The sequence below is a fragment of the Bombus pascuorum genome, chromosome 13 (genome assembly GCF_905332965.1).
Source record: "Bombus pascuorum chromosome 13, iyBomPasc1.1, whole genome shotgun sequence".
Classification (NCBI taxonomy): domain Eukaryota; kingdom Metazoa; phylum Arthropoda; class Insecta; order Hymenoptera; family Apidae; genus Bombus; species Bombus pascuorum.
Genome location: NC_083500.1, coordinates 12,771,572 through 12,794,908, shown reverse-complemented (window position 1 = coordinate 12,794,908; position 23,337 = coordinate 12,771,572). Strand labels below are relative to the sequence as shown.

General features: G+C 37.2%; 5 protein-coding genes and 1 long non-coding RNA gene across 9 annotated transcripts; 2 read left to right on the top strand and 4 right to left on the bottom strand.

Annotated features, from left to right (window-relative positions):
• Positions 1-1,711: 1,711 nt before the first annotated feature.
• Positions 1,712-4,608, bottom strand: LOC132913619 (B-cell receptor-associated protein 31). Of its 2 annotated transcripts, none has more exons than XM_060972072.1 (3): positions 4,461-4,608; positions 3,187-3,485; positions 1,712-3,093 (listed from the first exon to the last, which is right to left on the bottom strand). In XM_060972072.1, exons 2-3 carry the CDS (start codon positions 3,452-3,454, stop codon positions 2,663-2,665), a joined length of 699 nt encoding a protein of 232 aa, XP_060828055.1. In that variant the 5' UTR covers positions 3,455-3,485; positions 4,461-4,608; the 3' UTR covers positions 1,712-2,662. The 2 variants fall into 2 exon arrangements, with proteins under 2 accessions (XP_060828055.1, XP_060828054.1); XM_060972071.1 differs by lacking the exon at positions 4,461-4,608 and adding an exon at positions 4,055-4,320.
• Positions 4,609-5,277: 669 nt separating this feature from the next.
• LOC132913620 (MICOS complex subunit MIC19) lies at positions 5,278-6,491 on the bottom strand. The gene is made up of 2 exons (XM_060972073.1): positions 5,873-6,491; positions 5,278-5,524 (listed from the first exon to the last, which is right to left on the bottom strand). Exons 1-2 carry the CDS (start codon positions 6,279-6,281, stop codon positions 5,349-5,351), a joined length of 585 nt encoding a protein of 194 aa, XP_060828056.1. The 5' UTR covers positions 6,282-6,491; the 3' UTR covers positions 5,278-5,348.
• A 1,217-nt stretch (positions 6,492-7,708) lies between these two features.
• On the bottom strand, positions 7,709-8,385 carry LOC132913621 (uncharacterized). The gene is made up of 2 exons (XR_009659413.1): positions 8,246-8,385; positions 7,709-8,009 (listed from the first exon to the last, which is right to left on the bottom strand). It is a non-coding gene; the product is annotated as an uncharacterized LOC132913621 (long non-coding RNA).
• Positions 8,386-8,804: 419 nt separating this feature from the next.
• LOC132913618 (B-cell receptor-associated protein 31-like) lies at positions 8,805-10,761 on the top strand. Its single transcript, XM_060972070.1, has 3 exons — positions 8,805-8,844; positions 9,806-10,109; positions 10,184-10,761. Exons 2-3 carry the CDS (start codon positions 9,836-9,838, stop codon positions 10,615-10,617), a joined length of 708 nt encoding a protein of 235 aa, XP_060828053.1. The 5' UTR covers positions 8,805-8,844; positions 9,806-9,835; the 3' UTR covers positions 10,618-10,761.
• A 480-nt stretch (positions 10,762-11,241) lies between these two features.
• LOC132913088 (NADH dehydrogenase [ubiquinone] 1 alpha subcomplex subunit 13) lies at positions 11,242-12,740 on the top strand. The gene is made up of 3 exons (XM_060971045.1): positions 11,242-11,444; positions 11,753-11,903; positions 12,179-12,740. Exons 1-3 carry the CDS (start codon positions 11,348-11,350, stop codon positions 12,384-12,386), a joined length of 456 nt encoding a protein of 151 aa, XP_060827028.1. The 5' UTR covers positions 11,242-11,347; the 3' UTR covers positions 12,387-12,740.
• Positions 12,741-14,370: 1,630 nt separating this feature from the next.
• Positions 14,371-20,537, bottom strand: LOC132913225 (facilitated trehalose transporter Tret1-like). 3 transcript variants are annotated; one of them, XM_060971387.1, is made up of 6 exons: positions 20,177-20,537; positions 18,224-18,299; positions 16,912-17,259; positions 16,649-16,806; positions 16,067-16,519; positions 14,371-15,624 (listed from the first exon to the last, which is right to left on the bottom strand). In XM_060971387.1, exons 2-6 carry the CDS (start codon positions 18,278-18,280, stop codon positions 15,021-15,023), a joined length of 1,620 nt encoding a protein of 539 aa, XP_060827370.1. In that variant the 5' UTR covers positions 18,281-18,299; positions 20,177-20,537; the 3' UTR covers positions 14,371-15,020. The 3 variants fall into 3 exon arrangements, with proteins under 3 accessions (XP_060827370.1, XP_060827369.1, XP_060827367.1); XM_060971386.1 differs by lacking the exon at positions 20,177-20,537 and having other exon boundaries at positions 18,224-18,418; XM_060971384.1 differs by lacking the exons at positions 18,224-18,299; positions 20,177-20,537 and adding an exon at positions 17,723-17,911.
• Positions 20,538-23,337: the final 2,800 nt, after the last annotated feature.

The following is a 23,337-nucleotide window of genomic DNA, read 5'->3' as shown; positions in this document are numbered from 1 at the left end:
TTATTCTATTTATTTCCTATATATATATATATATATATATATAAATGGATGCCAAAGGCCGTTGCACCTCGATCTCGGTTATAACAAAATCTCTTATATTCGACTAGGTAATTTCGAATGGGCGGAGAACCTTGAAAATCTCGTATCTATAATAGAAACAACGAAAACAGACAGACGAAACTGAACAACGAAGCATTTAAACTTTAAACGAACCGACGAACTTCGAACGAAAATTTCATCAGTCGCAATCGTACTCCCGTCAATGTGCTCTGAACTTTTTTTATAAATGCATATATTTGATCAAAACGGGTTATCGTAAACTTACAATCAGTTTGTGGCAAGAAAGAAAAAGTAAATACGTATACGTATTTTCGTATGTGGTATTTATGAAAATACCAGTTTAAATACTTTCTGCATTCCAAGGATTATTAAGAAGATACGTTTGTTCTCATGGACGAGAGAGAAATATTTCGGGGCAAAATACTGCAAAATATCCTTTCCTTGTTTACTCGTTTCTTTTTATTCTGACACCCCTCGCACATCATTTGCTCCTCTCTTTCATGTTCTCTTGCTATCTTTCCTTTTCATCTTCATTTTCTACTTATCCTACCTTACTTACCCTAAAGATAGAGAAGTCTTATCAATGCGGAATTATAAATTTGGTGTTCTATAGTGCAAAATAAATATTTTTAATTTAGTTAACGACGATCGTTATCCTTTTCCCTTGAAAACGGTAGAACAAGGATGCCGAAGAAGACTAAATATGGTTACGTACGTACAATGTATCTACATTTTAATCTCAATTGTAGCTTACTTTAGATTTCTGCGGCGGGCCTTGTGATTTCGAAGAGATCATAGTATCTTGCTAGTTTTTGTACACTTGCAACTTAAAAAGTTCTCGGGTAAAATAGCGAGCGATAAGCCCGGTATCTTGGATCTTGTATCTATTTGATCAGCCATCCGAACCAATTTACGCAAGGACATCGATCGACCAGCAGATGATCTAAATTTCGACATTCAGGATTTGAAAAGATAATGTGACCGCATCTATGTGGCGATCCATGCGGAACCTGTAATCGATACAAATCAATCGAATCGATTCCATGAGCTTGGAGATATTTTACGGAGGCCAACATTTTTGTCTCCTAATAGGAACATGTACGATGATCTTCGTAATTTTGGTCACATTACCATTGCTTCATCCGTCCCCTATCCGGATCGATGATGTCTGGTAAATATTATGGAGATTCGTTTCACCTGCTAAATATTATAATAACGTGTACATTGCGCGGTCTAACAGCAAGTGATAAAACAATGAAAGAAGGAGAAGGAGCGGCTTATCACGTGGGCTTGATTTCATTTCGCGTGGTTCGATGCTCGCCAGATTCACTCACTTAAATCATGCTTACAATCCTAATTTACTGGTCTCAATTAAAGATTTCCTTTGTCTATTACGTTAGATTTGTTTATTAGATGGATACAACATGCTTTTGAAAACTTTTATTATTTCTATTAGTATAATAATGTCTTTATTAATAATATTTTACTTTGTTAATAGCGTATTTTGCGATTGCATCGTTCACACACTCGGATTAGTTGCTGCAAATCGTCTGAAAGCAAAATAGCAATTTACTGTTTTCGATGATGCTTAAATATATACTCGTACATACGACGTGTCGTCGCAAATAAACATAACGTGTCGTCGCAAATAATAGTTGATATATACTGGTCAACTTCTGTTATCGAAACCATCGATACAGAAAATAAAATTAATCGATTACATCTATAGTTGTTTGCATTATATGTACATATATGTAGGTTGAATAGGACGAAATCAACTGGTTACACAGATGCTGCGTGTTACCGTAGACCGAGGTATATATAGGAAGTCTCCAGATCCATATGCAATGGCAATATCATCCATTTGATCGTCAGCCTCGAGCAGGTGTTGACATTTTAACTCAATTCTTTAGCGAAAATATGGCAATAACTGAAATAACAGTTCGATTTTCCGACGTGGTTATACCTAGGTCTAATTTCGAAAATATGGATAACACGTTAACTTAGAACTAATAATACACGTATGCGTACGTTTTTGAGTCGTTTCTTTACGTTATTTTGTTGATTGTCAAACATACAATGACGATTGTTTAGAGGTTGAACCGTTATATATAGTTAGTTTTACACGGCGTATTATGTTGCTTTTTATAACTCTACATATATATATGTATTATGACATGTGTATTTTGCATATTATCATGAGAAACAGATTGTAGTTAATAGGATACAGGTGCAAAATACAAAAGATAATTAAAAAAGAAATAAGTAAAAAGGTCTTATTGAACTTAATCTCATGTTTTATTATGATTAGTATGTATTTTTCTTCACGAACCTTTCGCGAGGACTAAGAATAACCCAACATACGCTGGACGAGGGTTATTTTACAACATTTATTAATTACTTATTTTAAATACTTTTATACTTTCACAATTTTTCCTCCATACAATACTATACAATACACAAATTAATGTATAATATATATATATCATATATAATATATGTATATAATATAAAATATGCATTATAACAAAATTTGATGTAAATATTAAATAACGAAGGAGAAAAACTTAAAAAGGAATAGAGGATGTAACAAAACCATCATTTAATCACTTTTCTTATTACCGCTTGAACTAAGACATTTGCTATGTTCGTCGTTTAAGCGATCGTATTCCTTGGTAAGAGATTCAGCTTGTGATTTTATAGCTTCTTTATCTTTCTTTTCTTTTGTAAGCTGATGTTCCAATTCTTGATTTTTCGCTTGCAGTTCCTTAACTTGATTCTTCCATTCTGTTATTTCCTCATCATGAGCTTCATTTGAGTCATTTTGTGCGATCTCTCCAATTGTTTTTTGGGACAATAAATGCTTCGCTGTTGTAGTAGCAGATTCAGCCTGGCGCATAGCTGCTTCATTTTGTGCCAACAGAGTGGCTTGAGTAGAAATTAAAATCACAAGTCGATGTATAACAAGACTTAGAAACAGTGCGAAACCAGCTATGTAAAAGTTTCGTTCAGCTCTGAATAATCTCATATTGCCTATGTAAAATAATAGTGGAATAGAAATTAGTTCTCTAAATAGATAAAATACCATAAATATACCACTAGAGATGTATATATATACACACACACCTTGCATTTCAGCATTCAAATGATATTCTTTATGTTCAGTAACTGTAGAATATTTTCGCATTTCTCTAATAGCGTCCAATAGAAACAAAACCAATATTCCAAGTAAAAATAAGAAGTAAACTGATGCTTGACTACTTAAACTTTTTAGAAATTTAGATTTAAAAAGCTTCTGCCATCTTTTAGGTGAAATAATTGGTAGTACTAATAATAAAACTACTACAATTTCAAAATAAAGAAATCCAGCGATTAAAGTCCAGTGCAGGCTCATGTTTATTTGTTATTGTAATGGATTTACACATCTGAAATATCATATAGAAAAATTATTATTGTCAATAATAATAATACATACATACATACATACATACGTACATACATACATACATACATACATACATATATACATACAAGAATTACGTACTAAGATTAATACCAATAAAGTATTAAATTCAAGCTAACTATTCATCGTCTACATTAACAATTTGAATAGATATAATTAAGTAGAAACATAAACAAGCTAGAAAATATATAACAATATTGGATTCGTACTAACATAACTGTAATAAGAATTAGATAAAAATTATTAGATTAGTTATTTATGATTTAGAAATTTGTTTAACTGAATTGAAATTTTAATTGATTGACATCGATCGAATACTATCTGTACGTATAACTGCAAATGTTTATCACGTAACTGCAAAATAGAAATTATAAAATTAAGTTTTAAATTGTGTCAAGTACCAAAAAGAAATAAATACATTTAAAATATTAAAAATATTTTCTATGTCTTTAGAATGCGTATTAAATATATTACAGACGATGCAAATATAATAGAAACAGTTGCCTTAATACCTTTAAAATCTAAACTAACCTGTTAGTTGACTGCTATCAACTATATGATGATTCATTCATCATCAGGATTGCCAATATTCTAAACTTAGTAATACATTTGCACGAAGTGAAAAGTCTTTCGATATTGAATAATAAAGCAATATATTATATATCGTATTTGGATCCGTAACAAGTAAAATGTTTCATCTTTACCTTACTTTACTTAATTTCTTTCTAAAACGTTCCCAATTGACAAGTGATACTAGCAATCTTAATGTTTATATTATTAATCGGCAAAAGTTGCTTATTTTGCGCTAATTATAATGCGCTAAATATACAAAATTGGCCAGTATTTGATTATTTCGTCATAATCAAATAATTAATTAATTAATTAAACTAAAAGCTATGTGATTTTATACAAAACATTAATCACTAAAAATACATACCAGTATGTGAGAAGTAACTGGTATCTCCACGTATAGTATAAAAATAAATGGTACAAAGTGCGAAGCATGCATATGTATGTATTGTGAATACAGTTTTCAAAGTAAATTAAAAGATAATCATAAATTTATACAAGCTGTTCCATCTCTAACTCTGCCATCCTTGATTACTCTCTTATTTGTAACGGTACGAGAAAGATGTTTGGGCAGAAAGTTATTGTATTTCAGGGGGGGGGGGGATTAGGCTATGAGAATAAAAAGTAAGTCATCTCCTAGAAAATTATTTATGGAAATGAGTTTGGACATGAAGAAATTTTAGCCAGACGAGATGATAGGACAAAAGATGTATTTATTGATATGACTATGTATATACGTGTCTTTGATTTTCTCGCTTTTTGATGGAAATTAATTAGAAGCGCGAAAAACATAAACAATAAAGATGAGTGGAAGTCCTAGAAACGTGCTTCTGTTGCATCTATTATTCAAATTTTATCCGAATAAATGAAGAGTATTGATACAAAATTACGATAATGAAAATTATCACTTAACAAATAACTTTTTTCGAATCATGTCAAATCATACGAGATATATACGTAACACAGTAATGTGATTCTCGTGATTGCATATCTATATTTAGTATTTTATTTCTAACTGCCATTTACCTTTCTTGCATTTTAATCGATCTTGTTTTCATTTGTTGTATTTTTATATTACTTAAATGTGATACTTCGTAATAGGAATATTACTTATTGTTACTAGTATTATAAAAATAAGTGTACAAAGTCTGAATATATATATATTACATAATTTATTTTCAGATAATTTATTTTTTGAAATTTTTTTATTAAATAACATTACGTTTGGCTACTAATAATTCGATATTAAGATATATTAACAACGTGCTGCAATCACACGTGCACGACGCTGATCTACGCAATTAGAAAACTCTTCGACTAAGGTAGAACACTTCAGAATTTCTTTAGGATGATCCTGGTAACATTTGAACACTTTCTCAGAACTATTTTTGCATGGTTGGACAGTATCATGAATATTTACCCCTTTTTTACCTACAAAAAGATATAATAAAAGGTAAATTATCAGTTTGCAGTATAAACAGTATAAAAAATAACATATTATAGAAGTAAATGATATGTATTCTGTGTGCAGTGTGCATGTATGAGTATATGTGTACAAATTGTACAAAGCAATAAATATTTTAAATATATATATATATATATAAATATATAAATCTTATGAAAGTTTAAGAAAGAAGGATAATCATGCGTACAATTATTAATAATTATTAACGAACGTGGACAAAATATTAAGAGTGGTTAATACAAAACTAATTTAATTATGAATACCATACAGAGTATTCATAACTGTACAAAAGAAAGTGGCAAATTTATATATACCATCAATATATAATTGTTCCGCTGCTTTTTTATATTCTGCGTTAATGATTTCATTAATTTCTGAATGTTTCTGTTCCAATTTCTGCAATCGTTGTTGCCAATAATTATCCTGTTTACGAAATTCTTGTTCATTCTGTTGCTGTATTTGAAGAGCGGTTAAAGTTAATTGTGGATGATATGTGGGATATCCAGCATTCGCTAGTATATCACCACTTTGATGTAATTGTTGAGAAACAGTTTTTTTAGAAGACGGCTCCGCTAAAGTAGTAGATCTTACTTCACTTGCCACGTTAATATTTGTTTCAGGCACTTTTTGAGTTAAACGCTCCACAACGGATTGCGATATTTCTATTACATCTATTTCTTCGTTATTGATAGTAAGTTTACGAGTACTTTGTCCAGAACCCATATTGCCTGTTTAAATTTGTTTTTTGATAAACTCACAACAAATTACTTCCAAATCTTATTACCTCTGCCAGTAAAAAAGTATTATGTTACCAATAATTAAACAAACTGTAAGGCCGGTTACCTGAAACACATGTAAGATTTATATAAATAAACAATTCTTTTTAACACCTTTTAAGCGTATTAATACAATGGATTTTTTATGTAAATACAAATATCATACTAATATTCTACATGATCTGTACTCGCATTTAATTCGCAAACTAATAAAATTGAAAGCAATATCTCTTAATCACAATTTCAATATTACATTTCTTGTTGTTAAATGCCAAAAGTTTTGTTATACCAAAATAATATTTTATGAAAAAAGAAAATACACTTTTCACTACATTCTTCTTGTAATTGCTCTTTCTGTTAATATTTAGTCAAATCGCACACATACGTATGTAAGAAATTTTTTATGTTCTTTTTTTGTTTTACTAACTGAATATTAACAGATTGCGAGTAATGTCAATGCACGTATGACAGCAAATGTGTATCAATATCCTTTATTTTTTACATACTTTAATTTGATTGCTGCAATCAATAATATGGCAACTGCTTAAAAAAACTATTATTATTTATTAACAAGGTTACAACTATACCAAAATCTGGGAACAATGTATCGATTAAAATTAATATTTTATTTATCATGAATAAGACATAATATTTACACAATCACTGTAATTATTTATATACGTATGATGAAAACAATTGGATTTAGATGTACATCAAGGCTACAGTATCGTTCTATTGTTATTACACTAATATGTTTAAATATACGTTAATCAGGAACAAAAATATGTAACATGTAACCTACACACATTGTATAAACGTATATACGTGCATACGTATGTACAGATAGGTATACATATACATTACAGTACAAAATTTTATCGTAAGGGTAGGTTCACAATTCTCTCGCAAATTCGAATTTCGCTTCGTAACATAAGCATTTACTTAAATTATAAGTAAGAAGGCGATTCCTTTCAAAATATGCATATGTTTTAAGTGTTTTCATAAGTGTATATTCACAAAAATATAATCATATATTATAAAAATAATTATAGAGATCATAGAGAATCATATAGAATCATTAAACGAAAAAATAGAGAAGAGAAAAAAAGTAAAGGGTAAGATATTCTATAAATACATTCTTGTATCCACAAGAGTCGCCTGTGCATTAAGTAACTTATAATAATATCAGGAAGCAGCAATTAAAAGTTACCCTGCATTTTCTTAAAATCTCTATAATATAATTTTAGTTTTATTTCATTTAAGTATATAAATTAAAATTCGGGAATAAATATATAACCTACAAATTTCGTGATTGTTAGCAGAGAGCTTTCAGTTAGAAGTAACAACAGGTAACAGTAATAAAGCATAGCATAATTTCATTCTAATAAGATTTATCAGATTGACTCCTTATTTTGACACAAGGATACTAACTTTTAATTTCATACTAGAAAGTTAATATCAATATTTCCTGACAATAAACCTTTAATTTTTGGAACATTATTTCATCACTGTTCCCCCGTCTCTACCTCTAAGCATTCTCACGCATCGTGCATTGTATTTGAATGTTTGAACGCACGTGAAATAAGATCTTTTACACTGTATTTAACATATATATTCGTGACGGTGATAGCCTTAGTTTTTAATTCGGACACCTAGCCCGGCAAGGCCATTGTACCTGTAATTCGTGGAATGTTTATATTAAGAATGTGAGTATTTAATTGCCAAATATACGTCACATGTATACAAATATAAATATGACCATATATTTTTAATGGAATCTATAATATCGTAATGTATAGAAATATATCGTTGTATTACGATACATTAAAAAATATATGAATATATATATGAATTATTAGCTAAATATTGACAAATCTGATGATAAGTCAAGATACGTAAATACATAGTTACAGAGATATGTAGTAGAATATTTCCTTCCTGCCAAAAGTATAGAAGAAAATTGACTCGTGAAAAATCAACATGGAAAGCAAGAAGATTTACACATTCGGCGCGAAATGCTATAAATGTCTGAAACAGAGACAGAGACAGAGACAGAGACAGAGTCAGAGGCAGAGGCAGAAACAGTCTACTCGTCCGTTATCTATTTCGAAAAAACGAGGACTTTGTAGTCTTCCATATTGATTTTTCACAACCTAATCTTAAAACGATTTTCCCTAGCCAGTGTTTATGTGAGGATGACTAACAGGTCAGTTTATTTTAAACGTATTAAAATAATAGTTTTCAAACTCTTACTATAAATATACATAAATATTGGTTAGAATGTATGTAATACGTTTAAAATTATAGAAATATTCTAAACAAATGACACATGTTGTTGACTATTTTTTTATTTTTAACTTTGGTTACACTGTTGTTAATTTTAATTTTTGTCATTATTATACTTATATAATGTTTAAAGATGTTATTACACGATAATAATTTTTGTTACAGTTGTGGTGTAAGAAAAGAAAAAAGAAATAGAAAAGAAAAGAAAACGAAATAAATAGAAGGTAAGGATAACAATTAATATTTTATTAAAATAACGATATGGGCAGAACTTTGATTTAATGGAAACAAAATTATTGTCATTTTTCATTACAATAGTTTTCAATGGATAGAATTCAAAAATGTAAGTCTTAACTTTAGGAATCCAGCAGTGTAAATGTTACGAGTACGTAATGTTGAACGTTCTTAGCGTACTTGACCAGTCATGTTGGCTTTTCTATCCACGATTCGTTCAGTGATTCGAGTCGTTGCTTATGACAAATACACGTGAGCGGCGACCATTTAGACGGGAAAAGTGAAATATTTTCCTTGTGATATATGCACCTAAAACAAGTAAAAATTAGAGCATGGAATTTACTGTAAGTGAGTATTGAATTAGGTTGGAGTTAGTTAGTAAGACTCCAGCCGCCTACGTTAATATGTTAATTTACGGTAAAGTTTATCTGCAATACGTGTCAATACTTTAATTACAGCCGGCAAAGGTACCCACGGAGAAAAAAAAGGAAAGAAGGAGAATAAATGCTCATTTGTGCCCGCCAATCAGTTGATAGATAGAAGCAGCATGACATTAAAATAAGCTGTTAAATACGCTGAAAACGCTTAACTTTACATACGTACAACTTTTGAATCGCTGGATTGTTAAAATTAAGATTTGCATTTTCAGATTCTACGCATTGAAAACTATTAGATTGCAATAAGAAAAGTCAGTAATTTTATTTCCATTGAGACAAAGTTTAACATTATTTTTAATCATAAAGTATTTCAGTATTATAATATTTCATATGTTATAGAGGTAGCTATTTATCTAATGAAATGATTTTTATTAAACATTTCTGTCCATACGAATATAAAACTTTGACATATTTTCTATAGACATCTTTCGGTCAAATTATTTAACGGTGTCCATAAAAATTATTAATTGGACAGATGAATATGCAGCATCTAAATGTTTTGTGATATATCTAGATATTTACAGAAATTAAGCAGTATTTAATCATGAGTCTCCAGTGGTCTTTAATCGCTGGGTTTCTGTACGCCGAAGTCATAATAGTTTTACTATTGGTGTTACCAATAATTTCGCCTACAAGATGGCAAAAGATATTTAAATCGCAGTTTTTAAAAAGTATAAGCGATAAAGCATCGACTTATTTCTTAATTTTGTTTGCAATATTAGTTGTGATTTTATTGGATGCTATTAAAGAAATGCGAAAGTATTATACAGTTGTAGCCGTAGAGAGAGATCATCATCACGTTGACGCCGGATTGCAAGGTGCGTATTCATATCTCTCTTGAATCTATCTTGAATTTAGGATCCGATTCTGATCCCATTATTATTTTATACAGGTAGTGTGAAACTATTCAGGGCACAACGTAACTTTCATATATCTGGTTTCTCATTGTTCTTAAGTCTTGTTATACGTCGTCTTGTGATTTTAATCTCTAATCAAGCGGCTCTACTGGCACGAAGTGAAGCAGTTACGCGTCAAGCTGAATCGGCAACTACAACAGCGAAACATTTGTTGTTACAACAAAAAATTAGCGGAGAGACTGTTCAGAATGACTCGAACGAAGCTCATGATAAAGTAACATTAGAATGGAAAGTTCAAATTAACGAATTAAAAATAAAAAATAAAGAATTGGAAAATCAACTTGCGAGAGAAAAGAAAGATAAAGAAGCTATAAAGTCGCAAGCAGAATCCCTTGCCAAGGAATATGATCGGTTAAACGACGAATACAGCAAATGCGTTCAATCAACTAACGATAAAAAAAGTGATTAAATTCCTTTTATTTCCTTCTTATACTTTGTTCTTCTATATGAAAATTGCTTTCGACTGATATCTCATATTATAGAGTTCTGTCGCCCTGTATTTATGTACTGTATAGATAATAAGACAAATAAGAATAAATTATTTAATATATAATTGTATGTTACAAATTTATGTATAATTAATAAACACATTGATGTGCGATACAAACGCTTAAATACATTTACTCGATACTGTATTTTAATATTAAAATATTGTTGTGGTTAACCATTTTTCGATATAGTAGTAATATTTAAGTATGATTGGCCATTTCAATATACTTTATTAAAGTTTTATAATATGGTTTATCAAAATTTCAAATAATAAAATACTAAATGAATACAACTGCTCAATTTTTTTCGCTTTTATTCAACTTTCCTTTTCCTCATTTTTCTTTTTACCTTTTCTGAACGCTGAATATTAATCATATTAATATTTATAGAAATTTCCGAAATACATATAAAGGTGAGAATTAAAAGGCCTAAAGTTTGAAAGTTTTAGCTGTTTACTGCAGCTCATGTATACACACACGCGCGCGCGCGCGCGTGCGTATGTATGTATGCATAGGCTGAAAAATAATTTTTGGAATATTCACCAGGAGTGCTAGTGTTGTTCTATGTTCTAACCGTAGTCGTATATGTTATACCGTCCGTCTTTATCAACTTATTCATTGATTATACAGTGAACGAAAAAGTTAAAAAGGATGTCTCGGCCGAAAACAGGACCTCAAGATTTACCTCCTAAGGGAGGATATGCTCCTTTCAATATCAAACGAATCAAGCTACGTACTTTTCTAACAGGTACAAACTAACCTATAACCTACCTAACCTATGTATTAGTTTATTATCTAATAGATTATTGGAATTTGACTCGGAATTTTTAAAGCAGTAATAGACTGAAATTAATTGAAATTAATAAATTTGAATATACAATTGTTTCTTTAAGTACTTGCGTACTTGTGTATTTGAAATATTTGAGAAACGATATGTAAAGTTATCAGAAAGTAAAATTAATGGAATTTAGTTAAAATATTAATTTACAAGAGCAAATCATATGGCGAATCTTGTATAAAATTATAATGGTAGAACAAAGTATAATTAATTTTTAGGTCGTATGGGTGTGGGATTATTTGTTGTTACCAATATCGTCTCACTTCCACTATACTGTAAAAATTGGGTAAAGGATCGAAAAACAATGCTTGAAACGAAAAGTCGAGAACTAGCAACAGTGCCCATCTTGATGGCAGAAAAAGATAGACTGTAAGCATAATTGTCTTGCGATGGACATCACGTAATTTGCTGCGAGAAAGATATCTTGTATAAGTTATGCTATTTGCTAGTAGAATTTCATAAACGTTAGCAATATAGTTTGCTATTATCCTCGTTTGCGTTTCATGTATTATGCTATTTTTCTAATATATATTTATTAGTTATACGAATGTATTGTGTATATTTCCTAACCTATTATGTAATTACCCGCAGCGTGATTTTTGAAAGATTTTTGCATTTAAAGTGAGATTAATTCTTTGTCACAGGATGTTAAAACATCAGAAACGAATGAGAGAATTAGAAGCCGATGTAATGAAGGATTTCCCATTTTGGGAAGTGGGCACATTTTTTGGAACGCCGATATACGAAAGTGTCCCAGAAGATACGTATATTGAACCACTTTTCGGTGAATGTTACATATATACAGATCCTGCCGACTTCCCAATTATGCAATATTCACATCTGATCACGTAAACTTTGCATTATGAGGTTGATACGTAAGATGGTATGTTGTATTACATTAAATATAATTAATAAAGTCATATTACAAATACACGAAATCGTTGTGTTCTTGTCTTGTATACTATAGCGAAAGCTGTTTAGATCGTAATCTTTATCATACGATCATAGTGGAAATGGAGTAATTATTACGTAGAATTTCGATTAAAATTCGAAGGTAGTTTGCGAGAAATTAAATATTATTCATTATTCGGGCGATTGGTTCGATCGATCGCGTAAAAGTTGTAAATCTTAATACATGCGTTTCTTAGAAGAAAAAAAAAAAAAAAAAAAAAAAAAAAAAGAAAGAAAAAGAAAAAAAAAAGAAAACAGGGGAATGTAGGAAGAGAGCGGAGGCTCTAATCCGGTAGATGCCATCATAAAAGATGACAAATTAATTCACTTAATTAGTTTCTTTTCTTTTTTACAAACGAAAATTTGTCCGACTATCTGATCATTGACTATACTCGTACGTGCCTGGAATTATGGATACTGAAAATGCAGGTGTCAAGCACGTATCGTGTAAGTACTTTGATATCGCATAGCAGACTAGCAGTAATATACGAGGTAGATAGGCTATCTATTGGTGGGAGGATTTACCAGCAACCAGGTGCTGCCATCTATCGGGCCCGACCGAAATCGCAAGAAACTAACAGGAATATAGAACGCGCAAGAAGGTATATCCCAGACGAGTTCCTGTTAAACAAGGAGCGCATCACTGTGCGACAAGGACAGACATATGTCTCTTTCTAATTCATTGAATTTTCGATAATTGTTCCGTTTCTGGGACAAAATCCTGCACTTTTGGAGTCGAAGAATATAGAGAATATATGTGAGAACGGTCTCGCGCCGATTTCGATCGGAATTTGTGGTTAATTATTCGTTTTTTAATAATTATCCACGGCGTTCCCTAGTCAGCCAGGGCCAATGTCGCGAATTTTCACCTAATTCTCGCTACACGTAGTTAATTTGCGATCTTTCATGCACGAAGAATTTGGTACAGGATCTAAGGAAGCTTCTCCAATTCCTTAGATATATGGATAATATGGATAATATGGCGTAAAGTTGGTATTTGTAAAAATTCGCAGACCAATACCGCGACATTTGCTACGATAAATGTCCACAACTAATTAATTAAAGGCAAATGCCGATTGAAATCGGCGTGCGAATGTTGCCAGAGGTTCCACCTTTGTCTTGCGATGCTGAAAGTTCATGACTTTTACCAGGGAGAAGAGTAATTAAGGAATAATCGTGAAATTAGAGGGAGAAGTACGTCTGTCCTTGTCGCACGATATAGCTGTCCTTGTCTAGCAGGAGTTGAGATACCTCCTCGCACATTCTATACTCCTGTTACTTTTCTGCAGTTCCAGCCGGATCCGATAGATGGCAGAGCACTTTGCTGGTCAGATGTCAAAAGAGAACAATAGACGAAGAAGCAGAGACGACGATGACGGAAAGTATAGGCAGCTGCTAGATTAGTTGAGATATCTCCTCGCACATTCTAGACTCCTGTTACTTTTCTGCAGTTCCAGCCGGATCCGATAGATGGCAGAGCACTTTGCTGGTCAGATGTCAAAAGAGAACAATAGACGAAGAAGCAGAGACGACGATGACGGAGAGTATAGGCAGCTGCTAGGTTACGTAGTTTTATGTAGGATAATTGTTAGTAAGTAGGGTAGCTTTGATTGATGATATCTCGTTAGTGGAAAAGACTAATTCTAGTCTAGTTTTACGATGGCGTAATTTTCTTTGTTAGACCGTCGGCTTTCTTGCTACCGGTGTATCGGCGAACTCGGCGACGAATCTAGGAAAGGTGAGAAATGTGTGTATTGGCGGGAAGATTGGCGGGAAGATTGGCGGGAAGATTGGCTGGAAGGGTGCGTTTGGAAAAGTTTGAACGAAAAGGGAACGAAGGAATTAGAGTTTGGCACGGTTATCGTGGTAAATTATAAGAAAGCTATTGTTGCAAAAATAATTCATTTATTGATAGGAAATAAAATTATATACACTTTGCAGGAAGAAAATTATATTTACAAGTATGTGGACTTATAACGCGGCGAATCGATTCGGAGATATTCGAACGTAGCGGGGATATTCCATAAATATAAACGTATATATATATATATACAAAAGTAATTAGAGAAGCCGGTACACAGAGTATGTTGATGATGATGTTGATGCAAGTATACATGGATGGTTAACGATCGTTTGTATAAACAACATAGTTTTAGGAACGAAGGAAAATGGTCGTTCCGAATTGCCGGCTGCTCGTTTCCACTATTCTACTCGACGATCAGAGAAAGAAGGTATTCACGGAATAAATAAGGATAGACGGGTGGTGAAATTTGAAATTCGTTTTCTCGATACCGATTGGTCCGGAAACTATCTAGTTGGAAACTATTGGCTGTAATTTGTGCGCGAGTGGCGGGAAACGCTGAGAAATCGTTGTTCTAGAAGGAGGAGTTTGCGTAAAGATAATATAAATAGCGAGTAGTTTTAAAGAATAAGAGTAGGTAGATGGCAAGGACGGTAGATGGAAGAGGAAGGAAAAACGTGTTGGTTGGTTTACACGAAAAATTGAACGGATGGAGGAGGAAGGATCGGTGGCTGCTAGAAATACAGGTGTTCGGACTCGGACGGTGGGCGAGCGAGACGATGACGGTTCGCTTCGGAATCATTGGCAGCTTCCTTTTTGTTCTTTTCTATATGGTCGGCGGTTAAGTCGATGCAGAAATTGTCGTAAGCGTACGCGTTTGTCGTGATATTGCGATGCTTCTCCTCGGGTATCGAGGCAAATTTCTCGAGCGTGATATCATTAGGTTGAAGAAAGATGGCGGCTGGACTGGTTGACTGGACATTGGCGGGCGGATCCGTGGCGAGCTTCCTCGAGAATCCGTTTTCTATTTCGTCGAGGCTTCGACCTCTGGTCTCGGGGAGGATGGTGAGGGCGAATGCGGCTCCTAAGCTAGAAGCTACGGCGAACGTCCACATGAAGCACTCGATACCAACTATCGGTTGCAGATTAGGATACATTTTGATGGTTGCGAACGTTAACATTTGCACGATACTGGTAGTGATGCCTCCTAAAGATCCTCTGAATCTTAGCGGATAGAGTTCGGAAGTCATGACCCATGGCAGAGTGAGAAATCCTATCATAGAGGAGCCTACGTGGCCTCCGATGCATGCCAAGGATACCACCGATGGCAATTTGAACCTGAGAGGAAAATTCGATCGATTAATTTGATTGATTTGGATCGAGTTCGTGTCAACGAACGTGATTAAGTAGAAAAACGAACAGAATGGACTAAAACGTTTGCCTTTTCCAGCCTGGCTGTTATTATCTGTCGCCAACCTATTGCGTTTGATCGTGTCTAAATATAATACGAATTACGCTATTATGCTCGTTTTATGGCTTCCATTACACCTATAAACTAGAATTACGTACTAGGTATTGTACAAACCGTCATCCAAGTGCTAAATTCCACGTGGATTCTGTCGACGATTCGTCGAATTTATACATGCATTCGTGCTCGCTAGACCAGGCTGGCCAAAGCTTTACGCAGACGATAGAAAAGAGGAAGAGGAAGAGGAAGGGGAAGAGGAAGAGGAAGAGCAAGAGAAGAGTCGAATTAATAAGAGGCGGAAAAGATACGAACCTGTAGGAGAGAGCAACGCCTACGGCAGAGATCGCCATTCCTAAGCCACTGACGAAGGCTAGCGCTTTTCTGCCAAAGCTGTTGGCTAGACCAGCGCCGGCTATCGACGCGAACAACCTGATCACACCGATTCCAACGCTCGCGGAATACTCGTTCAGGTCGATACCGATTTCCTCGAGGATGCTGACCGTGTAGAAGAGGATTATATAAATGCCCGACATTTGCTGGAGCGCGAAGAAAGCGAACAGCACGAGGAAAGGCTTCCACACGCTTGGCATGTGAAGAGCCTTCAACAGACTCTCTTTTCCCTCTTCTCTTTTCACGTTTGCCTCGCAAAGTTCCTCGTACTCTCTGTCGGTGGTTAAGCTAGAGCCTCGTAGCCACAACAAGGATTCCTTCGCCTCCTCGTTTCGTCCTCGAGCGACTAGCCAACTCGGTGTTTCCGGGATCATACTGGCAAGTGGAAGAAGAAGAAGAAGAAGAGATAGAGAGAGATAGAGAGAGAGAGAGAGAGAGAGAGAGAGAAAATAGATAAGAATAAAGGAGTAAAATAGTTATCGTAGGAATGAAAATAGTTATTACCGCGTTAAAGCCAGCGAGAGTATAGCGGGTGCTATACTGATGGCAGCGGCCTTTTCCCACGTGGTGAACGCTCCCAACGAATAGATGATCAGGACACCGAGCGAAACTAAAACTGGGCCACAGCTTCCCAGCCAGGCTCTCTGGTTTGGTGCGGCCGCCTGTAATATTTTTCACCGGTCAAACGTTAATTATCGTATTTCGGTGGTATATCAGCCGGTATAAGCTGTTAATTATGTAATTGAACGAATCAAAGGGAGAAACACCTCGCTGACGTAAAGGTATAGGCCGTTTGCCATGCCCATGCCGATTCCACTGACGAATCTGCCCACGTATAACAGAGGCAAGCTTTTCGCCAACGCTATCAACAACCATCCAGCGGCATGAGGCAAACTGGCCAACGCGATGGCCGATCTTCTTCCGAACCACTCTGCGCATAGTCCGGCGATCAACGAGCCCAAAGGATTAGAGATGACACCTAGGGCAGCGATCCAAGACGTCTCATCGGAGTTGGCAAAGTGACTGGCCAACAGTTTCGGCACTAAAATCGCGCTGAATCCTTGACCAAGCCCCACGGATATTTGTCCGGAATGCGCCGCCAGGCCAGCGAGTATCTAAAAGTACCGACACCTTTGAATACCATCTTGATTTGAAAATCGCCTTGGTCGCAGCACAAATGCGGCGCGGCAAAAAGCGCGGTAAACCATCTAATAGTGGTATAGCTACGATCCGGCATCCGCGATCCGGTGTTTCCGCCGTTTCCATCGATTCGTATCTCGTTATCGGTCGATATCGGTTTCCGCGTTTCAACCAATATCGGGGTTGCGCGTGTCGCGCCCGATCCAACCTGACAAATGCAAGGAAATGAATTCGTCCGACCGTTCGATCGTCCCGGCGACCCGACCGCCAACCGACACGGATTACGCGTACGAATCTCGAAAATCCGATGTAACGTCGCTCGAATGGCCTCGTGGAAACAAGCCCGCGCGCATCTTCTCCACCGACACGTCGAATCGCCATAATTACCGCAACAGATCGCGATCGTTCGAGCGCATTGTCTCGTTGTTACTCGCGTACACTTGTGCAACGCGTGCCGGTAGCCTTTTGCTTTTTTCCCCTCGACGCTGTCTCTCTCGGGTCGCTCCGTCTCGCCGTTCGTGTCCTCTTGCGTGCCATTCTTCCTACGATTCGTCCGATATTCGTACGATGTCCCTCGTCGCTGCTCGCTCCTTGCCGATTAACCGCGAATCCCTCGGTTAAAACTGGTGAAAACGGTTCGACGCCGTTCTTCGGCTAACGACTGTCATCGAAACGTTTCCAACCTGTCACGGTACCATCGAGATTCCATCGAGTATTCATCAGATAACGATAAGACAAAGCTGAACGAACATGTTCAGGAAGAGAGCTTCCTCCGATAGTTGCAGCGCGAGTCGATCGCTGCGTTCGCGATTGCGCAAACCACCTTTAAAGCTCTTGCTTTATTTATACACCGTTATCGATCCTTTGCGGATAAATTATCGAAAACGATTCATCGACCATCGAATCGAACAAAGTTGCACGAAAGTATAATTTCCTTACCGCTTTCTTCTGACCAGAGCATGCCACCTTCCACCACAGTTTCGTTCGAGTGATCATCGCGTCGCACGAATTTTATCTGTAACAGAGAAATAGAGAGAGAGAGAGAGAGAGAGAGAGAGAAACTATCTTAAAAGAAGCAACTGGGAAATCCAAAACACGTAAATTCGTAGAAGCCGGGGAAGCTCCCAACGAGACTATCTTTCGCAAGGGATTGCGCAGCCGATCGAATAATCGCACCCGTTTAAAGCCTAAGCGATCGCTCTTAGAGCGACGATATGGCATACGATGTGTTTCGTGACTCACAGTCGCAAGACGCGCGCGATTTTCTATCGCGTCTCTATCGCGTCTCTATCGCGTCTCTATCGCGTCTCTATCGCTTCTCGTCGTGACAGATTCGCACGCGAGTCGTCGTTTCTCTATTTTTCTCTTTATCCACGTTCTCTTCGAAATGACGAATCGCGCGACCATCGTTTTCCGAGGAAATTTAACCAAATGGATGATCCCTCTATCGGATCCTCGCCTATCGATCGTATAAATCTATAAGGTATACGAGTATAGTTGTAGTTTTATGTTTGCTCCACTAGCGGAAAATAGATCGTTGTTGCGAATGCCGGTGCTTTTTTTCCTCGTTTCCCTCGTTCCCGTTTTTATACTATACTATACTATACTATACTATACTAATAATTCACGTAAGAAACTGAAACATCGTGATCCAACGATCACAGCGGGACGCTTGCACAAAGCACGCGTTATGACGCGGTCTCGTGCACATTCGCAATTACGTATAAAGATCGCTGACGTTCAACAGGAAAGCCTGCGATGATACTGATTCTACGTGCAAGATTCGCGATAATGCTCGAAAATGATCGCAGGTACGACTGTCGTGTTACGTGAGACGGATGATGAGTTGCGCGACGGAAGCGGTACGATCGAATCGAATCGAATCGAATCGAATCGAATCGGATCGAATCGGATCGAATCGAACGGGACGGAATGGAAAATTTTACGGTTCCGGTCAGTTTTACAGTTTCTTTCTTTCTTTCCTTCTTTCTTTTCCACTTTCTCTCTTTCTCCCTTTCTCTCTCTCTCTTTCTCTCTCTCTCTCTCTTTCTCTCTCTCTCTCTCTCTCTTTCTCTCTCTCAATTCTCGAAACAAGCGGTCGTTTATCCTTCCAACTGATGGACATGTTTTCGCAAGAGTAACGTACAACGCTGGACAATCGTGATGGTTGAACCGGTGCCTAAATAAATATGCTACTTTGTATTTCGTCCAACCTGTCGATGCTTCTATATCGATTTAATCGCCACGCTGGTGCACGCGGACGCAATAAAAATTTATCATCGCCTTTGCACGCTAACAACCTTTCGTTAATGCTTTTTCAAGCGACTTTGACGAACGAGTCGCTGTCGACGCTGTTCCTATCCGTTAAATACCGATCGATCGTCATCGTTATCGTTAATTTATCGCAGAATAGAAAAACGATTCGTTAATGCCAAAAAAAAAAAAAAAAAGAAAACCATGTCCAAGCGTCGGACGCGTTAACGGCGTTAACGTAACCGCCAGCGTATCTGTACAACCAGCTATCTGCGTACGTACAATGGTACGATACATACTCGCAAGTATGTACGTGCATGTATGCGGCGATCTCAAGCGACAGGTAACGCGCGCAGGAACATTGTCGGTAACATCGATCGAATCGACTCGAATCTCTTTGTGTTTTCTTTTTATTCTCGATACGCGGTCCGTTTTGAAATCGGAACGAGTCATACCGAATTATTCCAAATTTGTGAACGACGCGTAACGATTCCTAACGTTTTGTACATATCGCAACGATCCACGATAAGATATATCGTACGATATTTATTTGCTTAATCTGTTACTTATTAGCTAATGTAATACTTGAAAAGGGCAACATTAAGATAGCTGAAACTGACGTAAAGAGATGCTACTAACCTTCGGTAGTTACACTTATATCGATAAGTTGTACGTATTAAATGTAAGACGTGACAAGCCGAGTTCAAGTTTCCCTCCTTTTCGTTCGATTTCGATTATGTTACGTCCCCCGGTGATAGTACGTAGTAGCAGGTTCGATCCAATGGCCCATTCCTCACTCGACGAACGATTTACAACGTGTTCGGAGAGTTAGAATGCGAGCAGAACGCGGATTCTCACGGTAACCTCGTATCACGCCGATCGTCAGCTCAAGGATCGTAAATCACTTTTATTGGCGGCAGTTCTCTGTCTCGGTGCAAGGATGTTCCGCTACTGGATTTCGCCACTGTGAATCCTGTATCCTATAAATATAAAATCCTATAAAACCGCGGTCACGATCCACCACGGCGACGACGGGACGTAGATGCACCTGTGGCAGCAGGTCGGAAGGCGGCAGAGAACACGAGCTACGATCAAAGTTATTTCGATTGCGACTCGAGTCCTCGCCGCGCCGCACCGCGCCGCGCCGCGCCGCACCGGTGACGATCAACGTTCTTGCTCCTTCCGCGTTAAAATCGCGACAACCTGCGAACCAACGACGTACACACGTGCTTCCGAGTCATCGAGACTGTTCCGTACACAAACACGCACAGAAGGTCCGCCGTGGGTTTTTTCGCTTCTCATTCGGCACTGAGATGATTTTTGCCGGCGCGTTCGCATTTATAGTCGCGGCAAAGCGCCTCTCTCAAAACGGCGCTTCGCGAAGCGCCCTTCCAGGGTCGTCTCGAGGTCTCTCTCCCTCTCCCTCCATCGCGCTCGCGCGCGCCCCCCCTCTCTAGAACTCCCTCTCACACACACACACACTCTCTCTCTCTCTCTCTCTCTCTCTCTCTCTCTCTCTCTCTCTCTCTCTTGCCACCACCAGAAATCTTCTCCGACCCCTAACTATATTTTTCTACGTCGCGACCGATTCGCCTTTATTTTTTCTTCTCCTGACAAAATTTGCCCGCATTGTTGCTTCGTTTCACTGCGAGTTATCCTTTTGCAAGGAGAAACGAGTCGAACGACCTAAAAAAGTCGACCTAAAAGTTCCTTCTTCTGTGGGAGGAATCAAAGTTGGGGAAGACACGGCGTCAAGATGCGACGATCGTTCGTGGTTTTACGAGCATTCGGAAATGCGGCAGGTTTCTATTTTCTCTCTTTCTTTACACGTTTTTACATCGGACAATCGATTTTCAACAGAGATTTTTACAAAAGACGCTGGTTTCTCCTGGTAACACGATAATCGCGAGTCACTGAAAGTTATTTACCGGTGTAGCCGATTATCGAACGATTCTGCAACTGCGAAACGTCCTATCGTAGCAACTCGTCTTTCTAAGAAGCCTACATCGTCGAAAGAGGGAGTAGAATTCGCGTGCCGCCTCGGAAATGTCCGATTTTAAAGCATTTTATCATCGGCTGACAAAATACGTACGTAATCGATACGTAAGATAGATAGATGCCTTTTCACTTTTTTAAGTTGTAACGTTTCTAACGGGTCCGGAACGGTTTTGAAGGAGACGAGGATACAGAAGAGACTTACTTACTTACTTGTTTACTTGCTTGCTGCTTTAGCGGAGTTGTCGGACGAATACAAGCTGGTCGTTGTGACGAACGAACCTTATCTCGACTGAAACAGCGTCTAACGAAGCTCGCGATACAATCGAGCCTTTGATCCACCAGATTCGAGACCATGATCGGGTTACGTACGCGTACTGTCCACGCGTTTGCCAGTCAAAGCCGCAATTATATCGCGCGTTCGCGACAAAAGGCTGGATCTTCCTGGTGACTGTAAGCGATTCAACGGTTGCGATTAATAAGAACGCGTAACGTGCAACAGATTCGCATCCTAGCTGTAATCGATATTGGACAGACGACGTCAACGCGATTGATCTGCTTCCTAAGTAATGACGTAAGATCAACGACGCAATGTAAATCGTAAAGCACCGATATTTTTAACCGTTTTTTTACCGCGCTATTCTTCAACGAACGTTTCTATTATCGAGAAACGGTCGATCGGCCGTATGCGAGTGACTGACCGACTAAATGTTATCCACTATATAGGTAGATGGTCATAATTAAAGAAGCAAGAGAGTAAGCAGGTGTATGTATATATTTATCATGTATATTATCGTGTTATGCACATTAATATGCAGATATCGAGGCCCGTACGACATCCGTCATTTGACGTTTATTTTACCGTTTATTCTAACGCGTCGCAGGAAACATTTTGAAATTTCATTAACACCGTAATAAATAGAGCATTTTATCGCGATTATTTCATCTTTACGGTAAATAATTAGAGCGCTAATATATTTATATTGCATATGCAACCATATGCGATATAATGGAGCGGGAATTATTGCTAATTAAACATCGAATCGTCGCATCGTTGCGTTATTGGTTACTAGTTGTTGGCCTCGACAAATATGTTTCCGATATTTCGATTTGGATACGTTGTAAAAAGGAATGTACATTGCCAGGCACACCGTCCGAAGGTGTTAAATATGGTATTTATCCTGATATGATGACCGCCGTTACGAGAGACATCATCGTGCGCACTACACTGCACTGTACTGCGCTGCGCTGCACTGCGCTGCACCGTAAGGAGCACGGAGCACGGAGCACGGAGCACGGAGCACGGAGCACGGGGCACGGGGCACGGGGCACGGGGTGCAATACACGCAGTCGAGGTCTGCAAGTATCCTTTTCTTTATCGACCACTTGTTATCCCTTTACGATCGGTGTTTCTTTGAATCACTTTTTCATCAGTCGAGCGTTATATGATCGCCAGGGCCTTCGAACTCGATTTTTCCAAGGAGAATTCTGTCTGACCTAAAAATCTTGCCTCTCGAGCCGCCGATGAATCTCGATAAATGTCGTGTTATGGGAACGAGAGTCCTTATATCCGTGAAATAGTAACTGAGACTCTGATGGTTTCGTCGTTGAAAACACAAGTGACTGGTACATTTTCATCCATCGATCCCAACTCTCTCTCTCTCTCTCTCTCTCTCTCTCTCTCTCTCTCTCTCTCTCTCTCTCTCTCTTTCTCTCTGTAGCTCTCGGCTAACCCACGCACTGATTCATTTTCGCGGATCGAATTGTAAATGAAAGCGAAGCACTGTCGTCTTACCTTGAACGAA